The 20,535-nt window shown below is 37.0% G+C and overlaps 1 protein-coding gene across 1 annotated transcript in view; it reads left to right on the forward strand.

Moving 5' to 3' along the window:
- Positions 1 to 20,535, forward strand: part of EPB41L5 (erythrocyte membrane protein band 4.1 like 5) — a 145,457-nt gene that overhangs the window by 105,868 nt on the left and 19,054 nt on the right. Inside the window, exons 18-22 of the mRNA XM_028101374.2 lie at positions 1,913 to 2,010; positions 7,350 to 7,478; positions 10,202 to 10,266; positions 14,319 to 14,409; positions 16,625 to 16,699. Of these exons, the coding sequence (XP_027957175.1) occupies positions 1,913 to 2,010; positions 7,350 to 7,478; positions 10,202 to 10,266; positions 14,319 to 14,409; positions 16,625 to 16,699 (458 nt within the window). The remainder of the gene's footprint in view (positions 1 to 1,912; positions 2,011 to 7,349; positions 7,479 to 10,201; positions 10,267 to 14,318; positions 14,410 to 16,624; positions 16,700 to 20,535) is intronic.

Below are 20,535 nucleotides of genomic sequence, written 5' to 3' on the forward strand. Positions count from 1 at the left end.
CTATTTTCTTTTGGCTATAATGTCAAAATCCTGATTCACATGGGTAAGTAGTTATAAATAGTAACTTTTTAAGAAATAGCTTATCCTATTATTTTAGGATTTTCCTCAGCCAAACAGAAGTAGCACAAGAAGCTTTATTTCAACCTGAAAACCCCCCAAAACCCAATTTTTGGGGTTTTAATTTTTTGGGTATGTATTGGCATAAGCCTAAAGTATTCATGGTCTCAACATCATCATGTTAAAATTTAGTATTGCATAATTTGAAGCATTAAGAAAACCAGGAGGAAAAAAAACAAACAAACCAGGAGATGGCAATTAAGTATATAATTGGAGGCACCTGGGTGGCTCAGTTGGTTAAGTGTCTGACTCTTGATTTGGGCTCAGGTCATCATCTCACCTAAGATTGAGCTCCATGATGGGAGTGGAGCCTGCTTAACATTCTCTCTCTGCCCCTCCCGCGATCCCCTCTTTAAAAAAAGGATGTAAACGAGTATGGAAGATTTTGTGAAGATCAGTGTTGAATTCGTGATTCTCAGTTTTGTACATTAAAATTACCTGGAAAGTTTTAAGAACTACCAGAACCAGAAAACTACCTCTGGAAATTCTGTTACTATGGTTCTAGGATCAGCTCTGGGAACCAGTATTCCTTAAAAGCTCCACATCTGATTCTAACGTGTAGCCAAGAGAGGGATCCACTGAGTTAATTAATGGACACTTTTATAAGATCTCTTTGACCAGGAGAAAATGATTTCATAGTTTTTCCCTCCTTTTTACTGGATTAAATAGAAATTACTAGGCATTCAACAGCTTTTTTTTTTGTAAAGTGACAGTTTAAAAATTTAAACTCCTGCCAAATTCATCCCTGCACGATAAGATTATTGGAGTGGTTTTTTTTTTTTTTAAAGATTTTATTTATTGGATGCCTGGGTGACTCACTTGGCTAAGCGTCTGCCTTTGGCTCAGGTCATGATCCCAGGGTGCTGGGATCGAGTCCCACATCGGGCTCCCTGCTCCTCAGGGAGTCGGCTTCTCCCTCTGCCCCTCCCTCCATTCATTCTCTCTCTCTCTCAAATAAATAAATAAATTTTTTAAAAAGATTTTATTTATTTGAGAAAGAGAGAATAAGTGAGGGGAAGGGCAGATGGAGAGGGAGAAGCAGGCCTCCCCAAGGAGAAGCAGGCTCCCTGGTGGTCAGGGAGCCTGATGGAGGGCTTGATCCCAGAACTCTGGGATCATGACCTGAGCCAAAGGCATACACTTAACCTACTGAGCCACCCAGGTGCCCTTAGAGTGGTTAATTTAAATAGAGTTCATTTAAAGCTGAATTGTGTTTAATATATTATCTTTTCAATGGTTAGAGAAATTTATTTGTAATGTGTTTTTGCAGCTAAGCAGAACATAATAAAGACAAAAGGCTTATCCTGCATCACACCTTGTGTTATCAATACATACTCTGTTGAATCAGTGAATGAATAAATGTATGTCCTTCATCTGCTTGCTCCACAGAAGTGTATAGTCAGTGTATAGTCAGGGCTAAGGAAAGAAAGTGGGAAAGTACTGAGGTTCGGCAGGAGGCGCTTGCATTGTGGTTATGGAAGAATCGTGTCTCAGGTGTTCTCTGCCTTTTCTTGGTATCTTTTGGCTTGTAAGCCTTCTTAACTACACATGCTATTGAGATTCCATATCTAATGGCTTTCTACAAGTGGTATAGATACAAGGCAGGGTTCCTGTAATTTAGGTTAACTCTTAAATAGTTACCTGGTTATAGAAAGAAAATATATTTATCCTGTGGTCTTATGGATTATTCTATGTAATTGTTGGTAACTGGTATTGGAAAAAAAACTTAAGTGTATGCCTTCACACAGCTGTGACAGCCTGGCAGACTAAGAGGCCATGTTGCCATTTTTTCCAGCATTAAAAGATGCCTCACAGAAGCTCAAACACCTTGAGATGGAAAGCAGTCCATTGCCGTCTTCACATCCCAACGTCGATGTCAACATCAACAGCCAGGTATTCCGATTGCTCCTTCGTATACCTGCAGACATCTCCAGACCTCCGAGAAAGCCCTGCTTTCCAAAGCTGATACTTTCTCTTTCCTTTTTCTGGGGAATGTGTGGGTGCCGACTTCTTTCAGACCTATTTCAAAGGCACAATTCATGGATGTTCAGGAGGAAAGGAGGAAACTTGGACAGTGATAGGAACCGTAAGGTCATCTCCTGAGTGTTTTTCAACATGCATGCAAAGTGTTGTGGCTGCTTTAAACTTGTTATTCTGATTTAGCCCATCCTTTTCCTAATTCTGTTCAGTAGGTCTTGATGTAGTTGAAGGTGACAGCCTTTTAAAATTACAGAAGGATTTGAGGCATTTGGGTGGCTCACTTGGTTGAGTGTCTGACTCTTGGTTTTGGCTCAGGTCGTGATCTCAGAGTTCTGGGATCGAGCCCTGCACTAAGTGGGGAGTCTGCTTGAGATTCTCTCCTCTCCCTCAGTCCCTTCCCCCGCCCTGCCCAGGCCCCACGTGCACACTCTCTGTCTCTCAAATAAATACAAATAAAATTACAGAAAGATTTGTTTGAAAGGGAGCTGCTCTGTCATATAAACAGGGAAGAAAATGGAACTTGAGATGTTTCAGCTTTGTTCTTCATAATTTACACCACCCTATGCCCTTGGAGTTTTAGGTTTGGGGTGGGGGATGCATACCAATTTAACCAACTACAGTTAATTGCTTGAGTGTAATTTAAAATTTTTCTTAAATAACTTATAGGGATAATTAAAGTAAATCAAATGAGATAAAAATAATTCATTGTATCTGCTACTAGATGTCTCTACTAAATGCAAGAGTAAATTTTAGATAATGATCTAGAGACACCTTTTTTTCCCTATATATAGATAACAGATAACAAGGATCTTTTGAATGAATTTTGTTTTGATTTTTTTAAGATTTTATTTATTTATTTGAGAGAGAGAGAATGAGAGATAGCATGAGAGGGAAGAGGTTCAGAGGGAGAAGCAGACTCCCCGCTGAGCAGGGAGCCCGATGCGGGACTCGATCCTGGCACTCCAGGATCATGACCTGAGCCGAAGGCAGTCGCTTAACCAACTGAGCCACCCAGGTGCCCTTTTGTTTTGATTTTAAAGAGGAAAAGGGACCAGCTGATTTGCAGTGTTGTTTCATCCTTGGATAACTAACTGGAATTTCTTCAGAGATTAATATGATGTAAAGAGTGATTTTCTTCTTTCTTGTCATTGTTCAAGTTGTCCTTTTGAATCCAAGTTGTTTCTTTTTCTTTTTCTAATATGTTTTTGCTTAGAAATGTCTTTTAGAGGCTGATAACATTCCAGAAAGACTTTCATTTTTTTTTTAAGATTTTATTTGTCAGACAGAGTGAGATAGCACAAGCAGGGGAAGTGGCAGGCAGAGGGAGAAGCAGACTCCCTGCCGAGCAAGGAGCCTAACGCGGGACTCAATCCCAGGATACTGGGATCATGACCTGAGCCAAAGGCAGACATTTAGCCAACTGAGCCACCCAGGTGTCCCAAGACTTTCATTTTCATTACCCCTCAGTATTTTTCGATTATATTTGTGTGTTTGCTTTCATATTGTCAGTTGTTTTACTATCTCTGTAAGTAGAGGAATACAGGGTCAGAGACAGAAGAGTTTATTGAAAGCTTTAGATGAAAGTTTTAGGTGGTTAGCAATTAATTAGAGAAAAATTTAATGGAGGACTGGAATGATCCTGAAGGAGAAGGACGACTGGTGAATCTTGGTGGGTGTAAGGTGGGGGAAGAGGAGTGATTGTTACACTGGAAGGGAATTCATGGAAATCCACTGAACAGCTATGTACTTCTTTTGTAAAATTCCCTGCATGTCTCGTTATAATATAACTGAGCCTTCAAAGCAGAGAATGTGTTCAATTACTCTTGAAGCCTTGAAAAAAGAGGAGTGTGGGTTCAGGATAGGAAAAGGAGTGTAAGAGTGGGTTAGGTAAAGGACAGTGTGCCATCAAGGAACATTCTGGGGTTCACATAGCTAGGAAAAATAATAGCTAATATTTAGTGAAAGCTTATTCAGTGAAAGGCAGGAATAACAAGAAAGAACTCAGTGTTGTACTTAAAAACTAAGAGACATCTGATTACCTTACCTTATGTCTTTACAACTAGAGTGTTGCATTAAAGTTGATTCATGTTTTATTTATATGACACATTTTTAATCCAGTCTGATTTCTCTACCTCTACCATCAATAGTTGATGTTTGCTTAGGGAATGCAAATTAATCTTAGTAATCAGCTTTACTAACTAAAGTAATCTTAGGATGAAAAACCTATAAATAAAATACATTGTTCTAAAGCAAAGTATCAGTTTTGGTTGATTAGCTCTAAGAACTGTATAACTGAGAATCTCTAAGCCATGTTAGGTTCAGACTAGGACTACTGGCAGCAGAGTTGACTTCACACTCATGTCTTGAGAACCTATTTTAGAGGGATCTCATGCCATGTGAGACCTGCATTACCCAGGTTTCATACAGTCACTGGATATTCCAATACACTGTTGATTCAGTTCTACAAACGTATTTATCGTTTACTTTTTATAAGATAAACGAATGAGGGGGCACCTGGGTGGCTCAGTTGGTTAGGCTTCTGCCTTCAGCTCAGGTGATGATCCTGGAGTCCTGGGATCGAGCCCTGCGTTGGGCTCCCTGCTCAGCGAGGAGTCTGCTTCTCCTTTTGCCCCTCATCCTGCTTGTGCTCTCTCTCTAATAAATAAAAGCTTAAAAAAAACACTTTGTGTATATTTAGTAAAAATATAAGGTAAATTGTGTCTAATCTTCTAAAGCAGAATTCTTAATTTGCAGATCATGGATCTATTCATGAATAATTATGAGGAGGGCCTTAAACTCTGTGAAATTGAATACATATTCTCTGTTTTATTTTTTTTTTTAAGGTTTTGTTTATTTATTTGACAGAGAGCACAAGCAGGCAGAGGGAGAGGGAGGGAGAAGCAGACTCCCTGCTAAGCAGGGAGCCTGATGTAGGGCTCGATCCCAGTACCCTGAGATCATGACCTGAGCTGAAGGCAGATACTTAACTGACTGAACCACCCAGGTGCCCCTTGAATAAATACTCTTGCCATTGATTCATTTATATATTTTTTTCTGGAAAGTGGATCCTTATTTTGTTAAATTCTCAAAAGGGTCCATGACTCAAGAAAAGAATGAACCATCACCAACCTTAAAACAACTCCTTGCATCTCTCCAAGGTGCTAAAAAGAACTTTACTTTGGTTAAAAGGTTTGTGTATATATTTTTTTAATCCAACCGTTTCGGTGTTGGATCTCTCAAATTGGGACCTCTTGTAAGAATGTACCATGTTTCTTTTAGATTTTACTGTTTACACTATTTCTTCACCTTGGTTGTTTGACTGTATAAGTGCCCTGCTGAAAGATGTTTACATTTCCCAGCCAAGATTGTTTTAAGAGTCATTTCAAGTCTGTATCTGGTGGCATTCTGCCTGGAACTTAGGCCGACTTTGGACCAACTTTAACCTCTCATATAAGCTCTCCTATAAGCTGACTCTGACAGCCAGTAGAGTTGAAGTAGCCACAGTCATTTCAGATCAGGTCTCGTTTGGGGTATTTAGGAATCAGGGTGTCCTTTTAATTCTTTTGGTCATCTGTTTGCCACATTTTGGCCATCCAAGGCAGTCATATCAGCGGCACAGTAACTGGCTGCCCCTGGAATTATGTGCTATAATAAAATAATGTGAAAATATTTTAAAGCTGTTACTCTCAACTTGTATTTCAGTAATTTTTTTTATGCACTCATACATCATAATTATAGAAAATAGATTTAAAGAAGCAGGAAATTTTAAATCTTCTATTATTCACTACTAAGAGATAACTACAGTTAACATTTTTAAGATAAATATTTCCAAACTTTTAAATGTGATATGTATAAATATTTCCAAACTTTTGGAATAGTGGATAAATATTCCCAAATATTTAAATATTTCCAAATATTTAAATATCCACTTTCCTACATCCAAATGTATTTTTAAAAATAAAAATGCAGTGATACTGGTTTTTAAAACTAATCAATTATAAATATCTTTATTTTGAGGACATATTACAGACAGTAGTTAAATTGTGTCACCACTGTGTTTACTCAGTTACCTGTTGGACACTTAGATTATTGCTAACTTTCACTGTCATCATCAATGCTGTGACAAACAACCTTCTAAATAAATATCTGCTGTCATCTGATTATTTTCCTGGGAAGGAAGTAGTAGGATAAAGTACAGACAATTTTAAAGCCTTTATACTTTTGCAAAAATTGAAAGATGGTAACAGTTTATACATTTACCTGTGATATGTGTGTTGAATTCTTTTTTACGTTTGTAGTATAGACGGAAAAAGAAATCTCTGCTTATGTCAAGAGGCAGGTTGCTCTGAGAATTCTATAATGTGCAAATAGAAATAATTAACAAGTAATTTCAACTCTGTAACATAATTGACTCTGAAAAGAAAATATCAAAGTATTTGAATTAGCCATGATTTTCCCCCAGCTTTATTGAGATATAATTGACAAATAAAATTGTAATATATTTAACATAAATCATTTAAGTATCAGTTGTAGTGCAGATAATTTAAAATACTTTTTTTTTTAAGTAGGCTCCACGCTGGGCATGGAGCCCAATGTGGGGCTTAAACTCATGACCCCGAGATCAAGACCAGAACTGAGGTCAAGAGCTAGGTGCTTAACCACCTGAGCCATCCAGGCCACCCCTAAACTTACTTCTTAATTTGCTTCATTCCATTTATTTCTTTTCATAGTGGTTTATTTATATTGTTTTCATGGTGACCTTCGCTGACTGGACTTGTGCTTTGTTCTGTCATTTTCATAGTTATACCTGAGAGTGACTATTTGTGGCTATATAACATAATTCCAAACAAAATCATCTACCTGGTGACAGCTCCAGAATTGCAGGGATTATTAGTCTGTATAGGGCCTAACCTAAAATCCAGTTGAATTCCAGCAAACAGCACATGTTTTCCATGTGTGATTTCATTCAGGCATTTGTCCTGAATGATGTAGTTATTCAGTTGCTTTAAAGACAGGAAATTGGGCTAGATGATTTCTAGAGATCCCTACCAATTCATATTTCATGTTTGTGATTATTGTGTCTTAGTTTGAAACTGCATGTGGGAGGTGACTATTCTTGGAACAGTATAGGACTATTTAAGACACGTGATTTCCTGGTTGTCTGAATATGAACGAACTTTCATCAGCCACTTTCCTATTTCCGTATAACTATAGCCCATCAGAGTTGCTTACAGTATATTTTTAATATCTAGGAGGAGGTGGTGAAGTTGACTGAAAAATGTCTTAATAATGCCATTGAGAGCCCAGGATTGAATGCCAGGAGAGTTCCTCCTAACTTGAAGAGTAACATTTTGAAGGCCCAGGTAGAAGCAGTGCATAAGGTAAGCTACCTTTAATGGGGATAGTCCTGATAGAAGGGAAAAGAACATGAGACTTAGGCTGAGAGACCCAAAGACACATATGTACATAAATGTTAAAAGAAGAGTGACCTAACTAGTGATTGGAGGTAGAAAGAAGTACCCAGACACATGCTCAAGATGGCAGAACGCCTTCCTGAGTCTGAGTACAAGCTAGATTAAGAGGGGACAGTCATGGGATAAAAAGTTGAAAGTAAAGACCCTCTAGGGCATAAGAAGTCCTTTTTTTTTTTTAAGTCAAATTCCTATAGACGTGAGTCCCTAATCTTTGCCACTTGTATAGCCAGAAAATCTAATGACTTTGAGGTTCCTATCAACACTGAGTCTGTGGTTTTAGGTATTTCTTTAGCCATCTGCTATTCCCCACCACCCATCTGCCCTCAGTTTGGCGGATTTGTTTGTAACAAGTGTGACAGTTACAAGGTGAAGGAGTTGGCTGTGACATTGTGAGGGATGCAGTGGAGAGAGACTAGCCCCCATGAAGTTTATGGCATCCATGTTCTCAAAGTCAGTTTTTCCTTGGTGCTTCCTGACTTTCAGACTTATCGTCCATACTAAAATCAGGACAGAAGCCTATCTCACTAAATCATGTTATCAACTAGAATTTCAAAATATCCTGTTGTTGAGAAGATCATGCACTTTACCCCTTCCGTCCCCAAGCACAAGCCTTGAAGAGAGCCTGAGATGACTTTGCAGAATATTGTTCATGCTTTAGTTATCTATCCTCTCCCCCCAGTATAAACATAAAACATAATATTTGCCTATAAAATAGTAAATATAAAATATGACAATACAGGCTCTGGAATCAGACAGCTTTGAGTTTGAATCCCATTTCTGGTCAATACAGGCTCTGGAATCAGACAGCTTTGAGTTTGAATCCCATTTCTGGTCTACCACATACTAGTGTTGTGACTTGGCAAGTTAGTTTCTCTGAGCCTCAGTTTAATTATGTTTAAGAAAGGATATTGGTAGTACCTACCTTAAGGTGGGTTACAAGGATAAGATAATAAATGTAAAGGACATGGAACAGTGAGTGCCTGGCACATAAAGAGCATTTAATTAAGTGTTGAAATCCCCAATGTTGAAGCTACGCGTTGTATTAGCAATAGCAGTAATTGTTGTCACTACCTTACATTTCATTTACAGTTTTGGATTTTTCTTGACTTGAGGAAGAAAACAATAACTTGAATAGCCCTAAAATAAAGAGATTTTATTTTATATTTAGAATCCTTCTCATGAAGAAAAATCCAGGACCAGATGCCTTCATTGTTGATATCTACTGGCTTTAAAGGAAGAAATAAGAGTTCCACACTAACTCTTTCAGAAAACAGAAGAGGAGGGAGCGCTTCCCACCTCATTTACTGATACTAGTATTACCCCAGTACCAAAGCCAAAAAAAGATTTCATATGAAAAGAAACTATAGACTAATACTCCTCTTGTACATAGACTCAAAAATCCTTAACAGAATAGACCAACTGGCATTTACCTCAGGAAAAAAGTTGGTTTATCCTTCAAAAACCACTATAGTTCACCATATTAAAAAGTAAATTATCCCAATTCATATGGAAAAGGCATTTCACAGAAATCAACACCCATTTGTGATAAATGCTCACAGTAAACTAGAAACAGAATGGAGCTTGTTCAGCCTAATAAAGGGCATCAGTGAAAAAAATCTACAGCTAGCATCACACTTCATGCTGAAAAACACATTCACTGAAATGGCCAGTATTAAAAACTGACCATCCCTGGGTTGGCAGTGATGGAGCTCCTGCAGTGCACATTCACACAGATACTAGTACACAAATGTTCCTAGCAGCATTATTTGAAATAGCTAAAAACTAGAAACAACCCACATGGCCATCAGCAGGTAAACATAAACAAATTGGGGCATATCCATTCAGTGGAATGCTACGTAGCACATAAAAAGGAATGAATTGGTGATACATGCAGCACCATGGGTGAATCTCCAAAACATCATGCCATTCTAAAGAGATAGACACTAAAAAGGATAGGTATTGTGATTCCATTTATATGAAACTATAGAACATAATGCTCACTGTTTGCCACGTGTAAGGGTTTTTGATGAGGTTGCGTTGGCCACAAGGGAATATTGTAGGGGTAGTGAAAATGTTGCACATGGTGACTTTGGTGTTGGTTATGCACCTGTATATATTTCTCAGAATTCATAAACCCTACATTTAAAAGGTGTGCATTTTACTGTATGTAAATGATACCTCAGTAAGTTAAAGGAAAAAACTGACCCCTTCAGAAATATATTTTAGAATTTCCTCCTAACATATTCCTTGTGTTCAGGGAAAAATAAAAAGCCGGATAGACTGTTTAACATCTCTTTCTTCTTTTCATCATGTAAATTCCAAAAATTCTGGCATTGAATCTTTTGGGATTCTGTATATATTGACTAACACACCGTGATGTCTTAAATAAGTGAGAGCTGTCTAGTAAAGGGTGTGAATTTGTGTACTATTGAAGTGGAAGTGTGGATTATTAATTTGGGTATATGATGGGGCTATACTAGGTGTAGTACTGATACTTCCGTAGACAAGGTATGATAACCTCTGGAACTGAAGCAAAGTGATATTTCTGTTTTTACTGGAGAAGTATAAATTTCTTGTTACTTTAGTATCCTCAACAAATACTTAATTTTTTTATGATTTCATTTTCTTAGGTTACAAGAGAAGATAGCTTATTAAGTCATAAAAATGCCAGTGTTCAGGATGCTGCCACAAACAGGTACAGTTCTGGGTTAGATGGAATTAAATTGATGTTCTTCTCCTCTTAACTTTTCTTTTTTGGTCTCTTTTTCTCTTTTGCAGTGTATCACCATATAATTGCAGGCTATCTTATTTGAAAAATAGCTTGAATTCACTCTTCTATCCATTACATAGCTGTTTACTACCTAGTTTTAGATTATCTGGTGGTACTTCTAATTTGCATTCTCATTCTTTTACTGAATCAAACTGCAGAGCAAAAGCAATCTTTAAAGATATTTTTAATCTTATACATGGTGAGGGATGTATATTATTTCTCTTAATTTTAGTGCCATCCTCTTATCGCAGTGGCCTTGTTCTTACAAACTTTCTTATTATGAGCTCTCACACTATTCGAGTAAATTTATTTGCTCTTTTCTCCAAGTCCCTTCTGCCTCTTTTCTTTAATGAGTATTAAGTCATTTATTTGCTTTGCTAGGCTTTTATCCCCTGCTCTGTGCCAGTTTGTTTTGTTCATCATTATGTACCCAGCATTCTGTGCTTAGTCGGTGCTAAACATTGTTGAATGAATGAATGCTGTTTCTTTTTCTGTTATTCAAAATGTATTCAGTGAGGAATTTCCTGATTAATCATATTCAGTTCCAGATACTGTAACCAAAATCGCCCTTAAGCATATAGCATGCTTCACATGTATGACTATAGTTAGTATTCAGCAAACACACTAATTGATGATCAGGGTAAAACTGGAATTACAATTTAACCTTTTAATTAATTTCAGTAAATCAGTTGGCCCCACAATATTCTTATTAGAGCCTTTTAGAACTTCATCAAAAAAAATTCTTTTTTTTTTTTTTGCCAGTAGGAGGATACCGGGAATAGGACTGCCCAGTCCATTGAACTCTTAAAGCTGGAAAGAACCTAGAATGTACTCCAGCTTCTAGATTTGCTTTTCTAAATGGCTGTTGATATTTTAAATGATCTATTTTTCCCCCAGGAGTTGAAATGTATTCTTTAAGATATCCTTAAGTTCTTTTGTTTAAACTTGGGTCTATTTCTGGACCCTTTCCCTTTCTGTTAATCTTTTCTGTAGTCTGATTTGTTCCCATGCCATAGAACGCTTTTAAGAAATTACTGTATCCTGGGTGCCTGGGTGGCTCAGTTGGTTAAGCGACTGCCTTTGGCTCAGGTCATGATCCTGGGGTCCCGGGATCAAGTCCCGCATCGGGCTCCCTGCTCAGCGGGGAGTCTGCTTCTCCCTCTGACCCTCTTCCCTCTCGTGCTCTCTCTCTCTCATTCTCTCTCTCTCTCTCAAATAAATAAATAAAATCTTTAAAAAAAAAGAAATTACTGTATCCTCCCTCCTTTTTTAAGCTCTTATTTATTTATTTGAGAGAGAACTAGAGAGAGCACAAGCAGGGGAGGGGCAGAGGGAGAGGAAGAAGTAGACTCCCTGCTGGGCAGGGAGCCCATTGCGGGGCTCAATCCAAGAACCCCAGGATCATGACCTGAGCTGAAGGCAGCCGCTTAACTGACTTGAGCCATCCAGGTGCCCCTATTGTATCCCCTTTTTAAAAAAGAAAATATTTCAAGCATCGAGAAAACTGTGGAGATTATATATTGTCTGTGTACCAAGTATCAAGCTTTGTGACATCTTCACATTTTGCTGTGACCATTTTTCCTTTATCTTTTTTATTGAGTTGTAATTCCCGTACCATAATGTTTTCCCTTTATAAGTATACAGTTCACTGCTTTTTAGTACATTGACAAAGTTTTGCACCATTACCACTGTCTAATTCCATAACACTTACATCACCTCTAAAAGAAAGACCATGCCCATATGCAGTCTCTCCACATACTGGATTTGCCTACTCTGGACAGTTCATATAAATGGAATCACATAATATGTGGCCTTTTGTATCTGGCTTCTTTCATTTAACATAATGTTTTCATGGTTGATCCATATTGTATCATATATTGGTATGTCACTCCTCTTTAGGGCTGAATAATATTCCATTGTATTAGATATTCCACGTTTTGTTTATCCATATATGAATTGATGGACATTTCTGTTGTTCCCCTTTTGACTGTTTTGCTATGCTAAGAACATTCACATACAAGAATTTTTGTACACATTCTTTCAATTCTCTATCTACCCAGGAGGGTTATTGCTGAATTAGTCATGTAGTAACTCTGTGTTAATCTTTTTGAGGAATTGCCAAACTGTCTTCCTAAACAGCTACAACATTGTCATTTCCCACCAGCAATGTATGTGGTTACCAGTTTCTCCACATCCTTTCCAATGCTCATTATTCTCCATCTTTAAAATTACAGCCATCCTAGAGAGTATGAAGCATGTCTCATTGTGGTTTTGATTTTCATTTACCTGAGGACTAATATTGAACGTCTTTTCTACTTTGGAGAAATGGCTATTCAGATCATTTATTTTTGTAGTGATAGCTTTATTTAGATAAAATTTAAATACTGTGTGGTTCACCCATTTAAAGTATGTAATTCAGTGGTTTTTGTTTTGACATATCTGAATTTTAAAAAATCCATATTTCCTTCATTTTAACTACCATTACATAAGTCAATCACAGTTTACTCATTCTTTTATTAATGGGCCAGTATTGTTCCAAATTAACGTTGTACATGTTCTTCCTTACCTTACACATGTTGTGAGGATTTTTTTAGGGTGTATACCTGGGAGTGAAATTGCTGGGTCATGACACACACTGGGCAGAATGGGTCAGAAGCTTTTCATCTTCTTCCTGTGTTTTGTGCAGTGTCAATTATATGTGACTAATCTTTTCTTGAAGGGTTGGGAGAATTCATTGTAAGACATACTTCACTCCTTTTAATGCTCACTTTTTCTTATATTGAGTCCTTTCCTCTGAGCTGTTGCTTCTTTCTGAAGCACAAAGTTATTTTTTCTCTCTTTTACATTTTACTACTTATTCTTGAAGTTCTGCATTTTCATTACTGTCAAAGAATAGGGTTTTTAGAAAACATCTGTTAGTATTCAAGGTGGCCTTTCAATCTGAAGATCTATATATGTCTTTTTTCAGTTCTGGAAAATCATAAGCCATTATCTTTTTGAATGTCGAGTATCCATTAGTTAAAACATCATGATCATTTCTCTGTTTTTCATAACTATCCCTTCTTATTTTTCATCTCTTTGCCTCTTTTTGCTCATTGTTGTGGATGAAACAGTCCTAGCTTCCACCTCACTAATTATGTCTGACTTTTTCAATCTAGGATTTATTTCTCATTTTTTCTCATTCTCCTTGTAAGCTTCAGGACCTGCTCCTGTTTGCACACTTTTCAGCGATATTAGGAAGGACTAGGATTTCCTACTGGATGTGTTATCTTGGTGGATGATGATCTTTAGTCTCTAGATTTCCCCCTTTCCTCCCTGCTGTTGAAGCCATCTGTGAGGCTGCTCCTTGTTCTTGTTACTCTTGTTATTCTTGTTATTCTTACCTGGGATCAGACACCATTGTGATTCCTGTTGCCAGGACTAGTAACAGATTCTCTGGCATCCTCTCACCTGGCTAGTCCTGTTGTAATATCTGGAGCACTCTAGGTGTTGCTTCTGCCTTCTGCAGCAGAGCTCTCCAGCCTGTGTCCTTAGATGGTGGCTTCTCCCTATGGTTTTCTGACTGTTCTCCCATATCTCAGGTATTCTGGTTAGTTTCTAGTCCACTGAGCTTTCCCATTCATGTATTTGATAACGGTTTTTAAAAATCATTCAGTTGATCTCTCTTGTTTGTGTATCTTTCTTTTTAAGATAAATCTCTTCGGAACTCTCAGTGAGATTTAGGAGGATTGGAAAATAGTCTACCATTTTGATCCATCTGTGAATGAATCTGGTGTGGATATGGAAACTTACTTGGTGGGTGGAGAAGGGTCTCACAAAGGCATATGAATGCAACCCTGACTGCTGTCGTGCTCCTCACAAATTGTCATTTCTTCTTCCTCTACATGGATTATTACTCTTCTTTCTGAAGTTCTTTCCTCTAACATGTTCCCTATGCTATAGGTGCTCCATGATGTGAATTTATCTTTTTCTTCCAGTGCTGTATTAAATGAGAATAATGTGCCCTTCCCTGAAGATTCTCTTGCTCTGATGCATACCACACCTGCAGCAAATGGTTCTGTTCTTAAGGTAACAACACTTGCTTTTGAAAGTTTCTCCAAAGACTATTTTGAGTTGAGTCCTATGGTATAATCACAGACATCGGGTGATTTCTCATTGACACCAGAACTTAAGCTGTGAGAAAAGCATTGAGCCTCAGTTCTCTAGAGAGAATCCTATTGTCAAATCTCTCACAAGAGTATCTCAGGACTTCTTCTTCAGTTTTTCTGTTATTTGTTGGTCTTTTTGTCTTAGGTGGTCTTTGTATTTTTGGTTTTTTGAAATTGGCTATACGACCCTATTGTCTCAAACAGTAGATGGCACATAGTGGGCACTAAATAAATATTGATTGCTTGAAACACCAGCACCCTATCATTGTGTTGCAGTATAACCAGCTCGTCACAGCCCCTGATTTTCTGCCCCTTGTCACACCCTTACCAGTCCAGAAATCATAGACACTCAGTTCATTGCCCATTACCCAGTTCATTAACCCATTGAATGTTTCAATTTGCAAGTTAAATGAAAAATTACCCTTGCAAATGAACAAAAAACCATTTTGCTCTTTAACTACATAAATGCATTTGTTATAGAAATTGGCTAAATATTACATAAAAAGAAAAAGTTAGGAATCACCTGTATTCCCACTATCCAAAGACAGTGTATAATTAAGATTTAGGTGTATAATTTTTCAGACTTTTGGGTTTAAAAAAATCGATTCTAAAGTATCTTCAATCAGGAGCTTCCTTTCTGCTAATTAAAATTCTAAACAGATATATTGACATCTTGATCATTGAAAATTAAGTGAAACATGAGATTTTTTGGAGAAGGTCATTTAATTCAAAGATTTATTGCATGTTATGATATGTACCAGACAGCATACTAGTTTCAGAAAATCAAAAGTTAAGCATGGCTTCTTTTTTCAAACTGCTTACATTCCACCGGGAAAGAGAATTTTAATACATCGTGGTAGAGATATATACACACTGTTTGGGGGCACTCAGGCTACAGGTGGGAGGGAGTAGCATAAGAGGAGGGAGATGTGAGAAGTGAGAGAACAATTTTTTTTTAAACAATTTTTTCCTACCTGTGATTAAAATTAAGTTGAATGTTGAGACATAAATAGGAGATTGACCACAGCCTGAAGACAGACAGATAGAAATAGGATTGTATGAACGGAGGGCCTTCTTTTGTTATGTGTACTACACCCTAGATGCTTATTTCTCTTATTTTCAGTTTGGAATTTTATCTTTTATTCTTTTTAAATTCTTCCCACCTACCTACCTACCTACCTACCTTCTCTCTCTCTCTCTCTCTTTCTCTCTTTCTTTGTAGTACAGAGATCCATCTTCCATTAGGTGCTTCAAATACTGATTAAAAAGTATTGATTAACATTTATGGGGGAAGTTCATACTGTACTCTTTTTCAAACAGTGAAGTACCGGCACATCTGGATGAAGAAGTCTTTGGAATTTAGGCATCTTCTTTACTTACTGTCTCCTGTGCTGCACCTTTTATCTCTCTCTTCCAGTTTAAGAGCTAAGAGCCAGAACAGTCTTTTTTTTTTTTTTTAAAGATTTTATTTATTTATTTGACAGAGAGATAGAGAGCACAAGTAGGCAGAGCTGCAGGCAGAGGGAGAAGGAGAAGCAGGCTGTCCGCTGAGCAGAGAGCCCGATGTGGGGCTCGATCCCAGGACCCCCGGCATCATGACCTGAGCCGAAGGCAGCTGCTTAACTGACTGAGCCACCCAGGCGCCCCGAGCCAGAACAGTCTTAACCCTACCCTTTGTTTTGTCTCATCAGAAAGAGTAGCTCTATGAAAATTTGCGTAACACTTTATTTTTTTTAAGATTTTATTTATTTATTTGAGAGAGAGAGGGGGCACAAGTGGGGCAGTGGGGCAGAAGGAGAGGAAGAAACAGACTCTCCGCTGAGCAGGGAGCCCGATGTGGGGCTCGATTCCCGGACCCTGAGATCATGACTGGAGCCGAAGGCAGACGCTTAACTTATGGAGCCACCCAGGTGCCCCCACATAACACTTTAGCTTTTTCAACTTCTGATTTTGGTCTAGGTTCCCCTACAAGCAAAGTAGGATCACTATAACCATGATTCCTGAGTATCCCTGTTTGTTTAAATGTTAACACCAACAAAGACTGAGTCAGAATTGTAAGTTGAGAGGATATGGAAAAAATTTAGTTTGATGATTAATGAGTCATTTAACAGCTATATATATTTTATCTTTCATAGGATGCCACAGATGAATTGGATGCCTTGCTTTTATCTCTAACTGAGAATCTAATGGACCACACAGTCGCACCTCAGGTAAATATGCTTTAAAACAGCAAGGTGGAAAGGAATTTCTGTTTTAAAAATTTTCCTGCTACGTTCCAGTTTTTGCCTTTTTAACCATGTAGTAAAACTGTTCATTTAATAAGAGGTCATGTTTCAGTAACCACTTAGCCTTGCCTTTCTACTAAAATTTCACCACTTTAAATTTATGTGTCACTGTATAGTGACCACATGTTACTATAAGCCTATTTGTAATTCAGCACCATATTAAATAACATGAGAGGGGATAAACATAAAGAGTTGAAACAGTAAGGACATAGAGCATAAGAGTGGTTGGCATTGAACACATGGATTGTTATTGCAGTATAGGAGATACTGTGTTGGGTACTGTGACCAAATTATAATACAGATAAGAAACAATTCTTTCCCTCCAGAGACTTACTGTATAGTTGAGATGAAAGGTATACAAATAACTCATTCATTGTGTTATGAGTAATATGACAAGAATTGCTGTGGGAACTAGATGTCATTCTGAAGACTTGGAAGTACAGATGGTACTTTCTCTGGACCTGGATGTTTGCTTAGATCATTAGTTCTTAAACTTAGGTGTATATCAGAATCACCTGGAGGGTGTTCCGTAAAACACAGATTGCTGGGCTCTACCCTCAGAGTTTCTGATTTGGTGTGTCGGGGTTAGGGCCTGAGAATTTGCATTTCTAGCATGTTCCAAGTAATGTAGATGTGGTCTGGGAACCACCCTTTGGTAACCACTAGCTTAGATCAGTAAACAGAGACTTTACTGAAGGATAAGAATTAATCACAAGTCTGGAAAAGTGAGCAGGCAGAAGACAAAAGGGATAGTGTCAGTATTAAGCCACGATAATCCTTTATAAAGATAAAAGAAGTAACTTCAAAGATTAATGTAAGATGGCCCAAAGCTCAGAGAAGGACTCCCTAGGGCCTAACTCAGAACCATATTCCCTGTGCACTCTATCATAAGTGGATACGGTGATGAAAATCAAATTGATTAAACAACTTTTTTATATCACTGATATGTTTTCTCCTCCCTGAAAATTTAGAATGCTTCTTTTGTTTTAAATCAAAATTTAGAATATCATGCATTTTAGATTCTGCATATTGGCTCTCTGTTCTGTTACAGTTTTCCCTGTTATTAGAACTATAACACTCTTCTAATAACTTTAGCATTTTAATTGATTTTGATACAGAGTAGGTCAGTTAAGTATCATTATATAGCTGTTTTGTTATTTTTGCTTGTTAATTCTTTCAGAAGATTTTTAGAATAACTTTTTCTAGTCCCACCCCTTTGGATTTTTATTTATAAATGCATTAAATTCATAAGTTATTTTGGAAAAAGAATTGATATATTTATGATAATTTGTGTTCTTAGCTAAGAATAAATATTTTTCTCATTCAAGACTTCCTGTATCTCTTCTTAAGCTTTGTCATTATAGCCTCCTCAATATAAGTTCTATACTATTTTTATTATTTTCAGATCCTTCCTGCTTTTTTGTGCTATTAACGAGATCTTTTTCCCCATTATATTTAAACTGGCTTTAAGAAGGCTATTGTATTCTGAAAAAAATTCGACAAAACTTTTCATCAGTTAAAAGAGTAAAGCTGAAAAAAATTATAGATATTTAAATAAAGTATGCTTTTTATTGAGGAAACGGTTTTTATTATATTTTTATGTTTATCTCACTTACAGTTACCATTCTGAAGAAGCATCCAAATTATGAAGTTCCATCTTCCCTGAGAGGAACAAAGGCAGAACCTAAAATTTATAGCAGAAATATCTATTACTAAGGCTAGGAAGAAAGTTCTAGAAAGCACTAAAATTCCTATCAGTTTAGGAATTGGTAAATACGTAGGATAAATTTGTGACAAGAAGGTATCTCTAAGAACAATAGGATAGTATCCATTTTTTTTAAAAGTCAGATGCCCAAATTAATTATACCTGTCAGTCCACGGCAGACTATCGTCAGGTCCATGCAAGGCTTCTCTTTTGTTTGTCTCATTTTATTTTCCTTTGTCCTCCATTCCCCACTTTCATTCCCCGTTTTTCCTTATGCACCCATTCTATTGTATTTGCTGCATGTCCTTCCAGGCACCTTTCATATATTCATTTAGATAAACATCTGTGAAAAACAGTATGAAGTTTCCTCAAAAAATTAGAAATAGAATTACCATCTGATCCAGTAATTCCATTACTGGATATTTACCCAAAGAAAATGAAAACACTAATTCAAAAAGACATATGCATCCCTGTGTTTATTGCAGCATTAGCCAGGATATGGAAGGAACCCAAATATCCATTGATAGATGAATGGATAAAGAAGATGTGGGCTGTGTATATGTGTGTGTTTGTGTGTGTAATGGAATATTACTTAGCCATAAAAAAGAAAGAAATCTTCCCATTTGCAGTAACATGGATGGAGCTAGAGGGTATAATGTTAAGTGAAATAAGGCAGACAGAGAAAGACAAATACTGTATGATTTCACTCATAGGTGGAATTTAAGAAACAAAACAAACAAGGAAAAAAAAAGAGACTAACAATAAATAAGACAGACTTAAATACAGAGAACAAACTGGTGGTCACCAGAGGGGAGGTGTGTGGGGGGATGGATGAAATAGGTGAAGAGGGTAAAGAGTACACTTACCATGATGAACACTAAGAAATGTATAGAGTTGTTGAATCATTATATTGTACACCTGAAACTATTATAACTTTGAAAAAAATCTACATATTTCTTTGAAGGTACTGTGGGAGAATTTGGGATAGATACCCACAAATAGGATTGCTGGGTTGCATGCTTATATACTAGGTATTGCTCACTGCCTCCAGAATGGCTCCCATAGTTTATAAGTCCTACCAGCAGTTTTTCCTTAAGCTGAACTTTATCTGACTTTCTAATATATTCTGTCTTTATGGGTTTGTCTCATTGTTTGAATTTGCATGGGTTAAATGGTATATTTCCTCCATTATTTTAATGCTGCTTTAGGGTTCCTCTTTGATTGAGTCACCTATTTGTATCTTTTGCCCATTTTTCTGTCAGTTTTCTTGTCTTTTTCTTAATTTCAGGAATTCCTTGTATAGTCTAGATACTAATTCCATGTCAGTCTTAGATATTAAAAATATTTTCTCCTAATCTGTGTATTAACACATCTGAGGCATTTTTATCACCGTGTCATTTGTGATAGGTAGCAGTGACAATGAGAAAACCTATGTCTATCACTGTGGAGGTGGATGAGTAACCTTCTATTCTGATGTCACATATTCTTATTTTTTCTCGTAGTTTGGGGTTTAGGGTTTAAAAAAAATCCTTCCTCCTCTGCCACCCCAACCCCTGAGGTCACAGAGGTATTCTTTTCTGTTTGTTTCTGTTAGCTTTGATTTTATTTTACCTTTCACATTTAGATTTTAACCAATGTGAACAGCTTGAGGTTTTGGGGGAAGATGTCATTGTGCTTTTGATATGACCCAAATTTGTCTTCATCCATAAAAAGAGAAAATTTTCCCCATGTTATCTACTAAATAACTCATCCTTTCCCAGTTGGTGTGTTACTAATCTTTCTGTTGTGTTCCAGTGCGTGCTCTCTTTTTCTGCTTTACTACTATTGTGTTTATTACTCTGGCTTCATACTGATACTTAGTTTATTCTTACTTATAAATTTCAGCATCAGTCTATCAGATTTCCCCCAAAATTCTGCTGGCATTTTAATGGAGTTTATATTAAATTTATAGATTACTTTGGAGAAAACTGACATTTTTGTAATATCTTTTCATTTTCATGAACGTGATAGATATTTCTGTTTTCTCTCATCTTAGAGTCTCTAAATGTTCTCTGTA

Source organism: Eumetopias jubatus, unplaced genomic scaffold (assembly GCF_037043125.1).
Source record: "Eumetopias jubatus isolate StellerSeaLion01/CBP00866 unplaced genomic scaffold, mEumJub1_p1.0 scaffold_3, whole genome shotgun sequence".
Classification (NCBI taxonomy): domain Eukaryota; kingdom Metazoa; phylum Chordata; class Mammalia; order Carnivora; family Otariidae; genus Eumetopias; species Eumetopias jubatus.